Source organism: Pristiophorus japonicus, chromosome 16 (assembly GCF_044704955.1).
Source record: "Pristiophorus japonicus isolate sPriJap1 chromosome 16, sPriJap1.hap1, whole genome shotgun sequence".
NCBI lineage: Eukaryota > Metazoa > Chordata > Chondrichthyes > Pristiophoridae > Pristiophorus > Pristiophorus japonicus.
Window position 1 is genome coordinate 126,705,680 of NC_091992.1, and position 18,022 is coordinate 126,723,701.

Here is an 18,022-nt window from a genome sequence, read left to right on the forward strand (position 1 = left end):
AGCCGCGCGACGACGTCAGGTGGGGGGGTGGGGGGCGCGCGCGCGCGGAAGCGAGCGGGCGAGCTAGCTGCGGGCTTCCAGAGCGTTCGGCCAGAGCTCGAGCGAGTGGACGCCAGACGCACATGCGGCTTGAGCCTTCCCGCTGCCGTCCTGTCAGCTCGTAAGCCACCGGGAGGGGCACAGCATCGCGCAACTCCTCCCCCCGGCCCCCGGCCCCAGCCCAGCGGCAATGATCAAGAACGGAGTGGCCTCTCTCGACAACGGCTCCCCCGACAAGAGCAAGCGGATGGTGAGGGTCTGGTGCGATGGCTGGTGAGTGAGAAGCCGGGGCTTTCTCTCTCTCTTTTTGTTTTGTAATTGGCGTGGAGCTGAGACGACGAGGCCTCGATTGCTATTTTTTTTTAAATGCCTTTCTCTCCCCCTTTAAAGATGAGCCTGCCCTTTAAATGCTCGTCCCTTCACCCTCCTCCTCACGCAGGAATAAAAGTTTTCTGGCTGAGGCCTCCATTCCAACTTTATATATATATATATATATATATGTGTGTGTGTGTAATCTTCCCTCCCCTGTAAATATATGCTTGCCGCCTCCCTGTCGCTCCCGCTATCTATTTTGAATGTTTGCTCCCAAATAAATGCTGGGTCTGATCGCGGTGTGCCTCTCTCACACACAGACACACACACACACAGGAAAAGGCCTGCCCGAAATCTGATCAGTGAGTGGACGGTGCATCTGCGGGGGCCCAGGGCTCAGGTCCATGCTTTGCAATTGTATTTTTTTTTTGCTGAGTTGTGTCGGTGCTCCAGGGGCTCGTTAGATATATTCAAGAGGGAGTTAGATATGACCTTGCCAGTTAAAGGGGGATCAAGGGGTATGGAGAGAAAGCAGGAAAGGGGTACTGAGGTGAATGGTTAGTCATGATGGTATTGAATGGTGGTGCAGGCTCGAAGGGCCGAATGGCCTGCTCCTGCACCTATTTTCTATGTTTCCTTTCGCTGCAGGGGAAGAACTCGCTTGTACGCCGACTGCTGCAGGCTAATTGAGCATTTAAAGGGGCATCATGATGGCCACATATCACAGATGGTCATCCTCGACTCCCGAGGGACTGCCTAAGAAGATGGTGGATAGATATATATACACACACACACACACACACACACACACACATCTGGGCTGACCCTTAAAGCTGGATGCACACACAATCCAGGCTGACACTCCCAGTGATGAGGGAGCGCCACACTGTCGGAGATGCTGTCTTTGGGATGAGACAGGGGAAAGAACTTGGATTTATCTCGCGCCTTTCACAATCTCAGGACACCCCAAATGTCTTCACCCTACATGTGCGGGTTCAAATCCCACTCCAGGGACTTGAGTGCACAAATCTAGGCTGACGCCCCCATGCAGTGCTGAGGGAGTGCTGCACTGTTGGAGGTGCCTTCTATTGGGTGAGATGTTAATGTAAAAGATCCCACGGCACACTTTCGAAGAAGAGCAGGAGAGTTATCCCCGGTGCCCAATATTTATTCCTCAATCAACATCACTAAAAAGCAGATGATCTGGTCATTATCACATTGCTGTCTGTGAGAGCTTAATGTGCGCAAATTGGCTGCGGTGTTTCCTACATTACAACAGCGACTACAAAAGTATTTGATCAGCTGTAAAGCGCTCTGGGACGTCCTGAGATCGCAAAAGGCGCTGGAGAAACACAAGTCTTTTATCTTTTTACACGAGGTATAAAGGAACAGAAGGATGTATTGCTGGGATTAGATGTAGTAAATACAATGCAATCAGGTTTGTGTGGAGCATAAACATTAGCATGTAATTGAGCCACATAGCCTGCTTCTGTGCTGTAAAATGTGAGAAATGTAAGCATAAGAGAACTGGTGTTGCAGAGTGAATGCACGTCCCTCACCCTTGAACCAGCCCAGTGGTTGCACTGCAGAATAAACTGTCCATGGGTCAGGGTGACTTTTCAGCAAGTTGACTTTATTTTATTAATAATAGAGTTTATTTTCAAGTGTAATGGATTGGTAGAGGGACTGATTGTGTACACAATGTACTCTTGGAGGGGAGAGTAGAGAGAGAGACACTGTACGGAATGTGCTCACTCGGTCGGGGGGGGGTGACAGTGTCTGGGATGTGATCACTGCATAGCAAACATCAGCAGGAACTCTGGCATATTTTTCCACAAACATGCCAGCACATTAAAATCAATGGTAACGTCCTTACTACTGCCCTGGCTGAGATCAGCTTGGCACAGAGCAAGGATCGAATGTGGGATATTCCTGGTCAGTATGTACTGCCTGCAGTTGAGCTATTGGAGAAACTTGGCATTATTTAAAACTACAATGTTCATGCAAAATGTTTCTGGTTATTAAACTAAAAAGTAGCAAAATGTGAGTTCAATTTTAACTTTAAACAAGCTTTGGTAATTTCACCTGTGTTTGGGATGTGCTGCCTACATTTGGTTCAGATGGAGCTGCAGATTTCCAAACTGACATCTTCATGTGCATCATTAGTTTGTAGAAAACTAAACAAACTCAGTCAAATTGGGAGTAACTTCACATTATCTGTATTGTAGTGTCTTAGTTGACTAAAATGGGGGGGGGATTTAAATCAGTGAGACTAAAGCCAAGACAACCAGTCTCATGAAACATACAAGTTTTAAAAATAATTTAAGTTTGAGATGAAACTGCAACTGTTTCCAAGACCAGCAATACTCATTAGTCCACAATTTTTGAAACATGTTCAAAATTGAAACTGACAAATAAAACCTGTGTTGTCATTCAAGGGCCAGTTTATTATTTTTTGACAATTTTGTGGTTATGTAAAAAGTGAAACAACTGTTTGAAAATTTATGTTGCAAAATTGTTTTTATAAGAAAATTCAGAAGTCAAGAACTAAAACGGGGATAACCTTATGAACACTAAAATTTGAGATTAAATGGCAAGACTAAAACAAAAGTTGTTATTAATAAAACAATGCGTGCTTTCATTGGAGTGGGGAAGATATGTCCAATTCATGATGTCGCAAAAGTGTCAAATTTATGTCGGGGCAATACTGAAAATATGTTACCGTTCTTTGTACTAATTATAATCTACTAAGCTATTATTTTAGAGAGACTGACAAATGATCTGCAAGACAGGTACATGCAAGTAGGTAAGTTCTGTAATGGATCCTCACTTTTCTCTGATGTAGATTGGGTTAACATCTGCATTGGATTCTGTTTGCTGTTTCCACATCCCCAATACATACGAATAATGACGAACAGGTAAAGACCATCTGGTCCATCGAGTTTGTCCCAGACAATTACAATATCTTCTGGATCACAACATATTGGCTAACGAGTTGCTCCCAAGTTCCTAAGAGCTTTGTATTCAAGAAGTTATCTGAGCTGAATTATAAGAACATAAGAATTAGGAATAGGAGTAGGCCATCTAGCCCCTCGAGCCTACTCTGCCACCCAAAAAGATTGGTCAAAGATGTCGGTTTTATGGAGCGTCTAAAAGTAGAAAAGAGAGGTAGAAAGGTGGAGAGGATAAGGGAGGGAAATTCCAAAGCTTGGAGTGTCGATGACTGAAGGCACGGCTGCCGATGGTGGAGTGGAGCGAAGAAAATCGGGGGGTGCGCATGAGGCCAGAATTGGAGGAGCGCAGAGATCGCGAAGGGTTGTCGGACTGGAGGAACAAGGGAGAGCTAAGGCCATGGAAGACCTGAAGATTCCTGATGTTTGGAAGATGGATTACGCCATTTCGCATATGCTGCCCGACCCGCTGAGATTTCCAGTATTTTCTGTTTTTATTTCAGATTGCAGCATCTGCAGTATTTTGCTTTGATCTAGATGTACAGGTACATATAACTCTTGGTCATTCCAGTGCAGGCAGACCAAGAGTTCTCGCGTCATAGTATAAAGGCACAATATAGGCATGCAGTAACGATGTGGATTGTCCTCTCCGCTCTCACTGGGCATCTTGTCAAACAGTGAACAATTGTTGATCATTGGAGGTGGCCAAATGGTGTTGAGTGCAGCTCGTGAATGTATCCAGAGTGAATTGGTTAGTGCCGCAGCAGCCAGTCAGTATCTGAAAGAGAAAAGATCGGTTCATGTATCAGCGGGTTCGTCCTTTTCTTCTCTCAACACTTGCTTTAATCCAGTCGGTTTGCCAAATTGGATCGCTGAACATTGGGAACAGTAACACAGTGGTTATATTACTGGACCAGTAATCCCGAGGCCTGGATTAATGATCCAGAGACATGAGTACAAATCCCACCACGGCAGTTGGGGAATTTAAATTCAGTTAAACAAATAAATCTAGAATTAAAACGTTAAATCAGTAATGATCACCATGAAACTACCGAATTGTCATAAAACCTAATCTGGTTCACTAATGCCCTTTAGGGAAGGAAACCGTCCGACCTTACCCGGTCTGGCCTATGTGTGACTCCAGACCCACAGCAATGTGATTGACCCTTCACTGCCCTCTGAAATGGCCCAGCGCGACACTCCGTTGTCACCACACGGACTGCAGCATTGAAGAAAATGGCTCACCACCACCTTCTCTCAGGCAACTGGGGAGGGGCAATAAATGCCGGCCTTGCCAGCGACGCCCACATCCCGTGAATGAATTTTTTTGAAACAGTTCTAAACCTGGCCAGGACAGAATGTGAATGTTTGAGGAGAGGGGTCATTAACGTTACCTAGGTACTTACACCCAGGGCAGCTTGTAACCATAGTTCCTGAACACAATTGTGCCATGTGTGATCTGTGTCCAATGTTAATGCTTGCGTAGCACTTACCCTGAGCTAAAGAACTTGTCGAAATCTCGACCTCCGAAAAGAATGACTCCGACACTTTCAGCTCCAGCAGAAGTTTCTTTAATTTACTTGCTAGCAAGGGGCAGGTCACACTCAGTCAAGGGCTAAGTGAACATCTCCCAAATGGTACAGTTTCACGAGATATTTATACAGTACAACCCAAGTTATGTTCTCTCCCTGTGTATTGGCTCTGTCTCGCAGTCAGTGAATACAGATAAAGAGTTAATTACTACATCCTTATCCTGACATGGTTTCCAGATATTTCCTTTTGTCAGGGTTATTAGTTGGCCAGCCGGCCATTACTCCATGAGAGTGTGGTAATGAGCTATTACCTGTCTTGCATTGTGTCAGGATTGTGCAGTTTCCTAGTCAGTTTATCTGTTTGCATCAAATGGATGAGGTCTCTACAAGAGATAATGGCTGGTGGTTTGAGTACAAAGAAAAGGGTGGGGTGACATGGAACTCTTGTCATGTAGACAATAGGAGAGCACCATGGTGGGGGGGGGGGGGGTACTTGTCTCAGCATGACTTGTCTCCTAGCTGTCTGATGGCCATCAGCCATCTCAAACCAGGTTTAGCTGTTTATGCAAGCTGACTGATTTTATGCAGAAAGTTCTGGAAGGACCAGGACTCCATTTTGTTCTATATATATTGCAACGGGCACACAAATACCACATGGTATCAGCTTAGATAAAAATACATTTCCACATTCCCCCATTTTGTCCTTCACAAGGACAACTTAATCCATTCTGATCTTGTACAGTCTCTCCATTTCCATTTCCACACAAGAGCCTTCAGCAGTTGTTGCTACCATAACTCTAGCCGTGGTCTCGGTAGGTAACATAGTTTCTCCCACCCTGGCACAGCAACACTTAACGGCGACAAATAATAGATACAGGGCGAAGACTACCAGCAGGAATATGATCAAACCCTGTACCACAGATTTCCTAAGGGACCCCAACCATCCCGATGCCCAACCCCACAAGGTGATACCGTCCTGGCCAACTGTCTGTTTATACTCTATTACCTTTTTCCTGATGTATACAGCTAGACTGCCGATTTCTTCTGATTTATCTGGGATATACGTACAGCATTCTTCACCTATTAATGCGCATGATCCTCCATCCTTGGCTAGGAGATAATCTAAGGCCATACGATTTTGGAGAGCCACTGTTCGAATAGCTACCATTTCATCATTTACCCCTTCAAAGGCTTGGGAAGTTGCGTTGGCTACTGATTCAACTAAGTTAGCCAGTTCCCGTAACTGCCATTCGGTCGATGCTATTCCATAGGATGGCACCATTACCTTGAATATTCCGTTTCGCCATGTCAAATCCCGTTTAAATCTATGACTTCCATAGGCATCCCTTAGAGTCTTTATTGATCTGATAAAGGGTACCACATATCCTAAGTAACAGGACCCTGTCCAGTTGGCTGGTAATCATGAGTAGGTTTTATGGCCACAAATAAAGTAAGTGCAATTAGAGGACGTCAGCTCCTGGTCCTTTCGCGCCATCCTTACTCGAGTGGTCTCACCTTCCCACCCTTCACCTGGGGCTTTGTTATGGACCATTGTCCAGCCAACGGTTGCTATCTTTCTCTCAGTGGGATTAGTTGTGGCTTGCCATTTAGTCATTTGGGAACACTTGCTGTGTCCCATTTCTGGTCCTTTAGTCTCATTACTCACTAGGCATATTATACTTTCAGGATTTCCTATTCTGGGAGTAATGCTTAGGAAGGGAGGCTGATGGTTATTATCATAATTGGGCTGGTACCATCCCTGGAAGGCTGTAAGTTTATACCTTGCCGACCTCCATTCTGTTTGCTCCTTCGTTTCTGGCCCCTTAGTTAGGTTTGTCCTATTTTGCACTGTCAACCATTCTACCATTTCTGATTCGTTAAAGGGGACAGATCTCAGGGGAATACCCCCTTCGGAGTGGACAGGTACATGGGAACATATCCAACAACTCGACAAGTTTCTTTCTTGAGCATACCTATGACTCAGTGCCATAAATACGTTTACTTGCAATTCCCTTCGGTGGCGGGTCTGTACCCCTGGTGTAATCAGTAATGCAAAGTAAAACCCTGTCAAGCCCAGCACCATCAGTCCCCATAGTCCATACAGTTCCTTATTCAGTCTTCCTTTTTCTGTTCCTCTGGTTCCTTCTTCCCTTCCTCCTGGTCGGGTGCCCATTTGCAATGGGATGCATGGATCCATGTTGGTCTTTCCTTTACCTTGATTGCAGTATTGGTCACCAGCAAGACCTGGTATGGTCCTTCGAATCTTGGCTGTCGACTGCTTTTTCTTTTAAAAATCTTGATGTATACGAATTCTCCTGGCTCCAGGTTATGACACTTCCCTTCCGCTGGCTTGACTTGAGCTTCCTTTACCTGTGAATGAAAGCTGGAAATACATTTGGTTAGTGCAATACAATAGTTCATCATATTTTCCTCCATTTTGTGGATGTCCATTTGTTTTGCAGTAAATGGTGCTGTAAAAGGTAGTCGTTGGGGACGTCCCATAACTATCTCATGCGGTGACAGGCCTGTTGTTCTGTTGGTTGAAGATCGCATTACCATCAAAGCTAAGGGCAGCAGTTCTGTCCATTTCAGTCCAGTGTCATTGCATAGTTTTGCCAGCTTATTTTTAAGCATTCCATTATATCTTTCAACAAGTCCAACTGATTGTGGATGATAACTGCAATGAAAATGTTGATTAATCTGCAAAGCTTTACACATTTCTCTTATAACAGTTCCCGTGAAATGTGACCCGTTATCACTAGAAAGCTTAGCAGGGATTCCGAAGCGCGGTACGATTTCCTTTAACAAACATTTAGCAACAGTAGTGGCATCGGCCTTTTTACATGGAAAGGCTTCAATCCATCTAGAGAACACATCTACAATAACTAGTACATACTTGAATCCCATACACATAGGTAATTCAATAAAATCCATTTGTAAATGTACAAAAGGCCTGACTGGATTTGGGTGGGAGGCAGATTCTACTTTTTCTGTCTTACCCGGATTCATTGTCTGACAGGTAACACAATTTTCATAGATTTGTTTTGCAATTGCTGAAATACCTGGTGCATACCAAGTTGCCAAAATATAATCTGCCAATCCCCCTTTGCCTGCATGTGTGAATGTATGAACACATCGGGCAATCCATGGAAATAAGGATCTGGGCGCCACCACGCGACCGTCGTGGTGAACCCATATTCCCTCTGGATTTTTATAACATAGATCCTTCGTCCAGGTCACCACCTCCTCCGTACTGGCCTGTGTCTGAAAAGTCAGCACATCATTAATAGTGGGTGGCGGGTCTGAGCAATTATAAGGTTCGGATTTGATAACGGTTCAACTTCATATTTAGTGGTTCTTGCGGAGGTTAGGTATTGGGTGGCACATTTAGTAAGTAAGATCTCGACAGAGTGTGGGATATACAAAATGGTCTGATGATTTAGGGTTATTGCCTGAGCCTGTCGCATAGCATAATAAGCTGCTGCCAGCGAAGGAAGACATCCTGGTAGTCCGCGTGCCACTGGGTCTAGTTTGGTACTGAAATACGCTACCGGTCGCTGCCTGTCCCCATGTAACTGAGTCAAAACAGATTGTGCAAAACCCGATTTTGTGATGCACAAATAAGTTGAATAGCTTAGTGTAATCTGGTAATCCCAAGGCTGGTGCTGAAGTGAGGGACTGCTTAAGACTCTGAAAAGCATTCCGGGATACTTCATTCCAAATCCTCCTTTAAGCATTGTGAGAATATAGTAGATTCATTCACAGCTCGTAGGTCATGGACAAACCTCCATTTGTGTGGGCTTCTGAACTGGAAGAATCGGTGTGTTACACGGACTTTTCATTTTGCTTATAGTGATTCACAGATCACAGAATGTAAAGTACTTGTTTTTTAATCTTATTAAAAGGCTTCCAAACCCAAGATTTTTCCAATACACCCAAAATGTTGATCAAGGAGATCACCTGAAATATCTCAAAATCCCAATTCAACTATTGTACTGCCACTCTTTATCAAAAAACAAATCCTCTTACTGAGCTGGAAGCTTTCGCGTCAAGATTTTACACCAAGGACAATGAGAGTGTACTCCCCCCGCCTGCACCTCGAGAGACCCACAAAGACTTTTTTTTTTAAAAAGGCATTACAACTTTTAACCACCGGGACCATGTCTCAGCAAACCTATCCTTTGTGCATTTCCTAGCTCCGTAACTTCTCATCCGAATAAACCCACACCTGCGCTTCTAACTTAAAATGTCTTAAACTTCCCACATACAGGACAACACTATGAAGGGTTAAAAAACTTCACTTTGTTTGAAAAAGTGGGTGGAGCTAAAACAAACAGGCAGCTCCACAACCTTTCCAAACAGGTTTCCAGACACAAGAAAAAACACAGATGTACTCTCATTCAAAGAGGGTCTAGTAAGGAGGAGGAACTGAGGGAAATCTTTATTAGTCGGGAAATTGTGTTGGGGAAATTGATGGGATTGAAGGCCGATAAATCCCCAGGGCCTGATGGACTGCATCCCAGAGTACTTAAGGAGGTGGCCTTGGAAATAGCAGATGCATTGACAGTCATTTTCCAACATTCCATTGATTCTGGATCAGTTCCTATCGAGTGGAGGTTAGCCAATGTAACCCCACTTTTTAAAAAAGGAGGGAGAGAGAAAGCAGGGAATTATAGACCGGTCAGCCTGACCTCAGTAGTGGGTAAAATGATGGAATCAATTATTAAGGATGTCATAGCAGCGCATTTGGAAAATGGTGACATGATAGGTCCAAGTCAGCATGGATTTGTGAAAGGGAGATCATGCTTGACAAATCTTCTGGAATTTTTTGAGGATGTTTCCAATAAAGTGGACAAAGGAGTACCAGTTGATGTGGTATATTTGGACTTTCAGAAGGCTTTCGACAAGGTCCCACACAGGAGATTAATGTGCAAAGTTAAAGCACATGGGATTGGAGGTAATGTACTGGCATGGAAAGAGAACTGGTTGGCAGACAGGAAGCAGAGAGATGGGATAAACAGGTCTTTTTCAGAATGGCAGGCAGTGACTAGTGGGGTGCCGCAGGGCTCAGTGCTGGGACCCCAGCTATTTACAATATACATTAATGATTTAGATGAAGGAATTGAGTGTAATATCTCCAAGTTTGCAGATGACACTAAGCTGGGTGGCGGTGTGAGCTGCGAGGAGGATGCTATGAGGCTGCAGAGTGACTTAGATAGGTTAGGTGAGTGGGCAAATGCGTGGCAGATGAAGTATAATGTGGATAAATGTGAGGTTATCCACTTTGGTGGTAAGAACAGAGAGACAGACTATTATCTGAATGGTGACAGATTAGGAAAAGGGAAGGTGCAACGAGACCTGGGTGTCATGGTACATCAGTCATTGAAGGTTGTCATGCAGGTACAGCAGGCGGTTAAGAAAGCAAATGGCATGTTGGCCTTCATAGCTAGGGGATTTGAGTACAGGGGCAGGGAGGTGTTGCTACAGTTGTACAGGGCCTTGGTGAGGCCACACCTGGAGTATTGTGTACAGTTTTGGTCTCCTAACTTGAGGAAGGACATTCTTGCTATTGAGGGAGTGCAGCGAAGATTCACCAGACTGATTCCCGGGATGGTGGGACTGACCTATCAAGAAAGACTGGATCAACTGGGCTTGTATTCACTGGAGTTCAGAAGAGTGAGAGGGGACCTCATAGAAACATTTAAAATTCTGACCGGTTTGGACAGGTTGGATGCAGGAAGAATGTTCCCAATGTTGGGGAAGTCCAGAACCAGGGGTCACAGTCTAAGGATAAGGGGTAAGCCATTTAGGACCGAGATAAGGAGAAACTTCTTCACCCAGAGAGTGGTGAACCTGTGGAATTCTCTACCACAGAAAGTAGTTGAGGCCAATTCACTAAATATATTCAAAAGGGAGTTAGATGAAGTCCTTACTACTCGGGGGATCAAGGGGTATGGCGTGAAAGCAGGAAGGGGGTACTGAAGTTTCATGTTCAGCCATGAACTCATTGAATGGCGGTGCAGGCTAGAAGGGCTGAATGGCCTGCTCCTGCACCTATTTTCTATGTTTCTATGTTTTAAGACATTCACGCACTCTCATTCAAAGACAAGACATTCACAAAAGTCTCTCTCCATTCAATAAAGCTTCTCTTTTTTTTTTTGAATCCATAAGTCACTATCAGGTTCTCTTATGGCATTTAATGAAACGACGGGTAGCTGTTTGTTTGCAGCACTCTGGTCTGGGATTGGGCGTCATTGATCATTATACGGGAAATTTGGTTGTTGGCCGAATTGCTTTTGATTCTGTGATCCAAATGGATCTTGAACAGAGAAATTAGTCTGAGGTCTAGCATGTACCTGGACTTGGGTCGCATACGGGTTGGGTCCTGGAGGGGGAGGGGATGCTCTATTACCTGCCTGTTGAGTCCAATCATAATTTGGTTGTTGCTGTTTTGCCCGGCAATTTCCAACAGGTATCAGATTGTTCCCGCCCTGCACCTCCTCTCCCTCTTCCCCTGAAATTTCCTCCTCTGCCTCGCCATCTTCCTCTACTCTGTGGGGGGGCTGTAGGACGGTGTGGTGGGTGTTGTTGGAGCTGCTTGTTCCACAAACACGGTGACCTTGCTTTTAGATTCTCTATTTCGCTCTTGTATGTCCTTTAACATAGATACAACCTTGGATAGCGATTCCTGTCGCCATCCGAGACAAACTAGTTTAAAGGGATCTCTGAGTTCGGGTCGTAGCCCGTTTACCACGGCGCTGATCATAGGAGCTTCTACCTCCTCAATTTTCATGCCTGAACATTGGTTCATGATCTCTCGCACTCTTTCTACATAATCCTCAACATCCTCCTCCTTTCTTTGTGTAGTTTCCATAATTTTGGATCAATTAGTTTTCCTTGGGAACACCGAACGCAAGGCTTCCCAACATCTTTCCCAGAACCCCTCTCCTGGCTTCATGCTGGGATCTGCATCCGGAGCCTCTCGATGGGTTTTTTAAATCTTTGAATTTTATCTCAAGTTCGACAAATTTCGTGTCCTTTAACCATGCTTTCAGTAAGATTTGACCATCTAATATACTGGATTCGTGGCACAAGATGATCACTTTTAACTGGTCTATGGCCTTTTCAATATTGGTTTTAGGGTCTGCCAATCCTTCCACAATTATTCTTAACTCATTTGGTGACCATGGTCGATAAATAAGGACCGGAGCCCCTCCAGAGAGTGGACTGGGAAAAAGTCTTACTGGGTATGCAGATGATGATGGCTCCAGGACACCGGGCCCTTGTCCACGGGTAAGACTTCGTGTGCCACCTGCAGGGCCGACATGGTATTGATTCCCTTGTGACTGATCTATTTTTCCTGCAGCCGCACCTGCATTGTTGGGAGTGGGTGTTACCCCATTTCCCTGTGCTCCGGCCCGAGGATCATCGTCTCCTTGTTGGCTTGGAGCGCCCCCCCTACGGTCGATGGCTGTAGGGAGTCCAATCATTGTCCCATTCCTCATCCTCATCTTTTTCCCAACCCTTAGCGGCACTTGGTGAGTGTGCCTTTGTCTCTTGAGCAACCATAACAGATGGATGTTTGCTATGTCGAGGGCGATTCACCTGCTCTACCCGTTCATCCCCCTGCTTTCTCCCTCTAGTACACTGCTTGCTAACTCTTAGGCTCTTCTCGTGTCGTTCCTCAGCTTCCCTTTTCCAATCTCCAAACGCCGACCAATTAACTTTTTTTTTCTCTCTTCTACCTGGGTCTCTGTCTGTAAGGCATTCTTCTAGACAGGTTATTCTCTCTAAATTAAGTGAACCATTGGGTGGAAATGGCCTGTTTTCACCCTTAGTCCATTTTACCCATTCTCTTAGGTGGTTAATTGAAGACTGACCACAATTCTGGAGCATAAAATGGGCTTGGGTCCCTTTTGGTGGTGGTTTACTTGCTCCAGCCCCCATTCTGGATGATTAAGATTTTCCACAGTTTCTGATCTCACAATCCTTTCGGCCAACCGAGTTCTCTACGTCCACTTCTCCTGGCCGTTACGTGGCCTGAAAAGGCTCTTAATTCGGGCTCAGTCTGGGTGTGTGAGATATGTTGGCACGAGCCAACCGTAGTTGATCAATCAGTTACTGTTTCTTTTCTTAATCAATCCTTGTTTTTTTTCCGAATCACAATTTTCCCTAGTGACTCTTCCCGTTTCTCTAATGGCAATGTCGCACAAAGGAATTGCACACGACAGTATAACAAGGACAACTAGGACAAACAATATTCACGCGAGTACACAAATCATAACCTTACACTATCTAAACAAATAATCAATTCTCAGTCTGCGTTGTACGCCACTACAGACCGAGTCCTTAACTTATCCTAATAAAACTTATAAAACTGATAAAACTTATGGTTCCATACCCTAACTCTTATCACATAAGAACCTTTGATCGATTGCGCTTCTCTTTTTTTCCAACTCTTATCACATAAGAACCTTTTCTTAATTAAAAACAATAAAACTCTTATCACATAAGAACCTTCGATCGATTAGCGTTTTTTTTTCTAATCTTATCACATAAGAACCTTCAGGAACCTTTTTCGATCGACTAGCGCTGTTTCTACCTTACCTACTGAAACCTTCCCCGAGCTGTTTCGAGATTTTTTTTCAGAACCCGTTCTCTTCTGCTTGCGAGCTGAGAAAGAAGTGGTTATAAAAAAATAACTTTAGCTTTTAAATGTCAAATCTTGTAGATTGCAGTACCTCCCCTGTGGACAACAGATTACATATGTGATTCAACAGTGAAGAAACCTTCTTGTGAGCAAAAGGCTCACCTTGTTTGGCCACTGAAGCCTTTCACTGGAGAGGCATTATGCCTGTATCCGTTTTACTCACAGGACAGAGAGTATGCAATCTCGGTGGAACCTCCAAGAAGTAACTGTCGAAATCTCGACCTCTGAAAAGAATGACTCCGACACTTTCAGCTCCGGCAGAAGTTTCTTTAATTTACTTGCTTGCAAGGGGCAGGTCACACTCAGTCAAGGGCTAAGTGAACATCTCCCAAATGGTACAGTTTCACAAGATATTTATACAGTAAAACCCAAGTTATGTCCTCTCCCTGTGTATTGGCTCTGTCTCGCAGTCAGTGAATACAGATAAAGAGTTAATTACTACATCCTTATCCTGACATGGTTTCCAGATATTTCCTTTTGTCAGGGTTATTAGTTGGCCAGCCGGCCATTACTCCATGAGAGTGTGGTAATGAGCTATCACCTGTCTTGCATTGTGTCAGGATTGTTCAGTTTCCTAGTCAGTTTATCTGTTTGCATCAAATGGATGAGGTCTCTACAAGAGATAATGGCTGGTGGTTTGAGTACAAAGAAAAGGGTGGGGTGACATGTAACTCTTGTCATGTAGACAATAGGAGAGCACCATGGGGGGGGGGGGGCGGTACTTGTCTCAGCATGACTTGTCTCCTAGCTGTCTGATGGCCATCAGCCATCTCAAACCAGGTTTAGCTGTTTATCAAGCTGACTGATTTTATGCAGAAAGTTCTGGAAGGACCAGGACTCCATTTTGTTATATATATATTGCAAAGGGCACACAAAATACCACATGGTATCAGCTTAGATAAAAATACATTTCCACAAACTGTTTGTCTCTCTTCCCCACCGCCCCCCCCCGCCCGCCCTCTGCCAGTTGGAAGTAATGCTTTGAATGTGTCCAATTGAGCAATGCCAGGTAAGAGATTTAAGGTTTGTCACTGTGTCGACCTAAGGGTCCTTGATGACCCAGTCAGTGCCATACTGACATATTTGTATTTACTACTAACCTTTGATGGAACTGGAGAGATGTCGACTGTGACGCCAACAGTTTTGGCAACAGACTGTTTAGAGGAGCCGATCCCAAAAACTGCTCCAAAGTTAATACAGCCCCTTTGATCTGCTGGAGTATTTTCCAATGAATTGTTCTCATATTGATTACCAAAGCAATTGGTGACATAGCCTGAAAGTCTTTGAACGGTGGGAGGGGGGCAATTTTATCCTGAGCCGCCCTACCCCACGGGGAACTGCCGGGATGGATGGATGGGGGGGGCCAGCGCTGATTTTACAGCCTGGAGTCAGTATCAGGAGTGGGGTAATACTGGCTTCCCATCCCATCCCGTGGTGATTCCTGCCCGTTAAGTTTGGTAAAAGTGATACACCCCACCCCCGGGTCTCTGTGTGGCAGCCTCTTCAGGGGTTTTAATTTCTCCAGCCTCCCTGCGCACGGTTTCAGCGGGTCCTCCAAGTCAGGGGGTCCCCCGTTACTGGCTGATGTTTGGCAGTGCTTACGGTCTTGTATGCATTGTCGCCATTGGGTTAATCAAGATCTGGTCAGTTCCAAGCGATCTGTAAAGATGCAATGGGTTTTCCTGAATTTGTTAAGGCCCCTAGTTAATACGCAGCGAGTGTGTTACCATTCATCTGGACTTGGTTGGCTGTGAGGACAAGTTTGCCCACTGTAGCCGAACTCCCTCCTCCTGCTCCAGGCCAAGCAATGGAAGATACGTTCAGGAAAGGGGTACTGAGGGAATGATCAGCCATGATCTTATTGAATGGCAGTGCAGGCTCGAAGGGCCGAATGGCCTACTACTGCACCTATTTTCTATGTTTCTATGATTGACGAGGGCAACTTAACACATTTGGGTGACATTTCTTTTACTTTGTGAGCTTAAGGAGAAATAATTGAAGTCCAAATTAATTTTGGTATATTTAATATTGGCCTTGCATATTAATATTTTGTTGTCTCTGGTGAAAGAGAGGGTTTAAAAAACATCCAACCAAACTATTGGACTTTAGTGGTTAAAGTACAAGAATGACACCAAACACATACTGCAGTTATAAATGTGTACAGTGTTTGTCTAGTTTAAGTGGGTTAACTTCCCAAGTATTCTAATCGTAACTGAATTTTGGCTTATGCATTTAATTTAAATGCCTCTAATATATCAGCTTAGTCTGGTACATGTGTACAAGAAAGTACAATGCAGTGCAAAAATATATTTTGATCATTATTCTATTCAAGTGGGCATCTTTTGCACATTTATCGGGCTGCTCTTGAAGAAACTATCAAAAAAGCAGTTTTCTTAATCTACAATTCAATCTGGAAGATTCAATATCCAAGTGTGATTTCATGCTGTAAACTAATCACAAGGTTCAGATGACATTGTCAGACCAGAAGAACAAAGTTTGAGCAGTTTATAACTATATTTTGTAGCAGGAGAAACCAGATAGATATGATCAATAGTATTGGGGTTTTATTATGCCTTAAGTAGTTCTTGTGCTTACAGGGTGGGCATTTGTTATCACGGCGCTTTGTGTTGATGGGTGTCCATTAAGAAGATTAAACATGATGATCGTCATTGATCATGATGTTTTGCAATAAACTTTTGATTACTCAGTGTCAGGCATATTTTATAAAGACCACAATACTGAACGCTAATTTGAAGTTTTTTTTGAATTATAAATCAGGTTGTCCTGATGTGCTATACCAGTGAATGTCAAAATCATAACACATCAACGTTGGTCAAATTAATCCCAGTCTCGTCATCTCCAATTTGACCATTGTATCCCTTGCTGCTTTTTAGCTCTTTTATCTCCTCCCCCCCCCCCCCCCCCCACAACATTTTTATTGGAATGAATCTGCTGTTACGCAGATGTATTGTACTGTGAGTAGCTAAAGAGAGGTGTTTTAGATGTATCCCAAAGCGTTATTTGCAATAAAAACTCTTTTTGACAAATCTTCACTAACTGGAGGGCAAGTGTGCAGAACTGATTTTTAGTGGAAGTGGCCACGTATAGATGTCTAGGTATTCTCGTGTTGCACATCAGCTCGTTGCCATTGATTACCATTCAGATGTCAGTACGTTATGGTCAGAAGAAGTGTATTGTAGAAAATTTTAACTTGCCATCAGAATTGCTTGTGTTTGGCAGCTTGAATGAGCAGTCCAACGATTAATAATTTTCAAAGATATAGGGAAAGTCAAGTGCATACATTAAAAATATTTCTACCCACCCAAGTTGCCTTCCAAATTAATAAAGTATATCAACTCCTTCACCCCACCCCCTTAACCTTACTTTTATGAGTAATGATACTGCCTGGTACAGAGTCATATAACAGGAGGAAAGTTCCAGGTTCCATCCCCCAATTTCTGAATTTGCTGATCTCTGCTTGGGTAGCGGTGGCTACAATTGTCACACTGTTGTCTGGATGAGGTCGGCTTAGCTGATCTGGTCTTTTCTCATCCTTTGCGTGTTTGTGGAATGTGAGTCAACATGTTCAGAACAGGAAAAAAATTAATCTAAATTTTCTCTTTAGTTGCAAACTTATCGCCTCTAATTACTTGGTCAGATTATCCTGTGACTAAAGAAAGAGAGAATTATTATTCATATTGTGACTTCCATGTCCAGAGCCTGTCCCAAAGGGCAATGAGTTACTTTAGAAGTGTACGGCTGAACTCCAAGTCATAGTCAACATATTATCTGAGGCATACGAAAGCATGGGCCTTACACTAAACATCCGTAAGACAAAGGTCCTCCACCAACCTGTCCCCGCCGCACAGCACTGCCCCCCTAGTCATCAAGATCCAAAGCAAGCCCTGGACAACGTGGACCATTTCCCATACCTCGGGAGCCCCTTATCAACAATGGCAGACATTGACGACGAGATTCAACACCGCCTCCAGTGCGCCAGTGCAGCCTTCGACTGCCTCAGGAAAAGAGTGTTTGAAGACCAGGCCCTCACATCTGCCACCAAGCTCATGGTCTACAGGGCTGTAGTAATACCCACCCTCCTGTATGGCTCAGACATGGACCATGTACAGTAGACACCTCAAGTCGCTGGAGAAATACCACCAATGATGTCTCCGCAAGCTCCTGCAAATCCCCTGGGAGGACAGGCGCACCAACGTAAGCGTCCTCGACCAGGCCAACATCCCTAGCATTGAAGCACTGACCACGCTTGATCAGCTCTGCCAGGCAGGCCACATTGTCCACGTGTCTGACACAAGACTCTCAAAGTAAGCGCTCTACTTGGAACTCCTTCATGGCAAATGAGCCAAAGGTGGGCAGAGGAAGCGTTTCAAGGACATCCTCAAAGCCTCCTTGATAAGGTGCAATATCCCTACCAACACCTGGGAGTTCCTGGCCAAAGACCACCCTTAAGTGGAGGA

General features: G+C 44.4%; 1 protein-coding gene across 2 annotated transcripts in view; it reads left to right on the forward strand.

Moving 5' to 3' along the window:
- Window positions 1-29: 29 nt before the first annotated feature.
- pcyt2 (phosphate cytidylyltransferase 2, ethanolamine) overlaps window positions 30-18,022 on the forward strand; it is a 64,690-nt gene continuing 46,697 nt past the window's right edge. The window contains exon 1 of one of the 2 annotated variants that reach the window (XM_070857834.1): window positions 30-312. In XM_070857834.1, the coding sequence (XP_070713935.1) occupies window positions 230-312 (83 nt within the window). In that variant the 5' untranslated portion in view covers window positions 30-229. The remainder of the gene's footprint in view (window positions 313-18,022) is intronic. The other variant, XM_070857833.1, reaches the window with a different exon arrangement.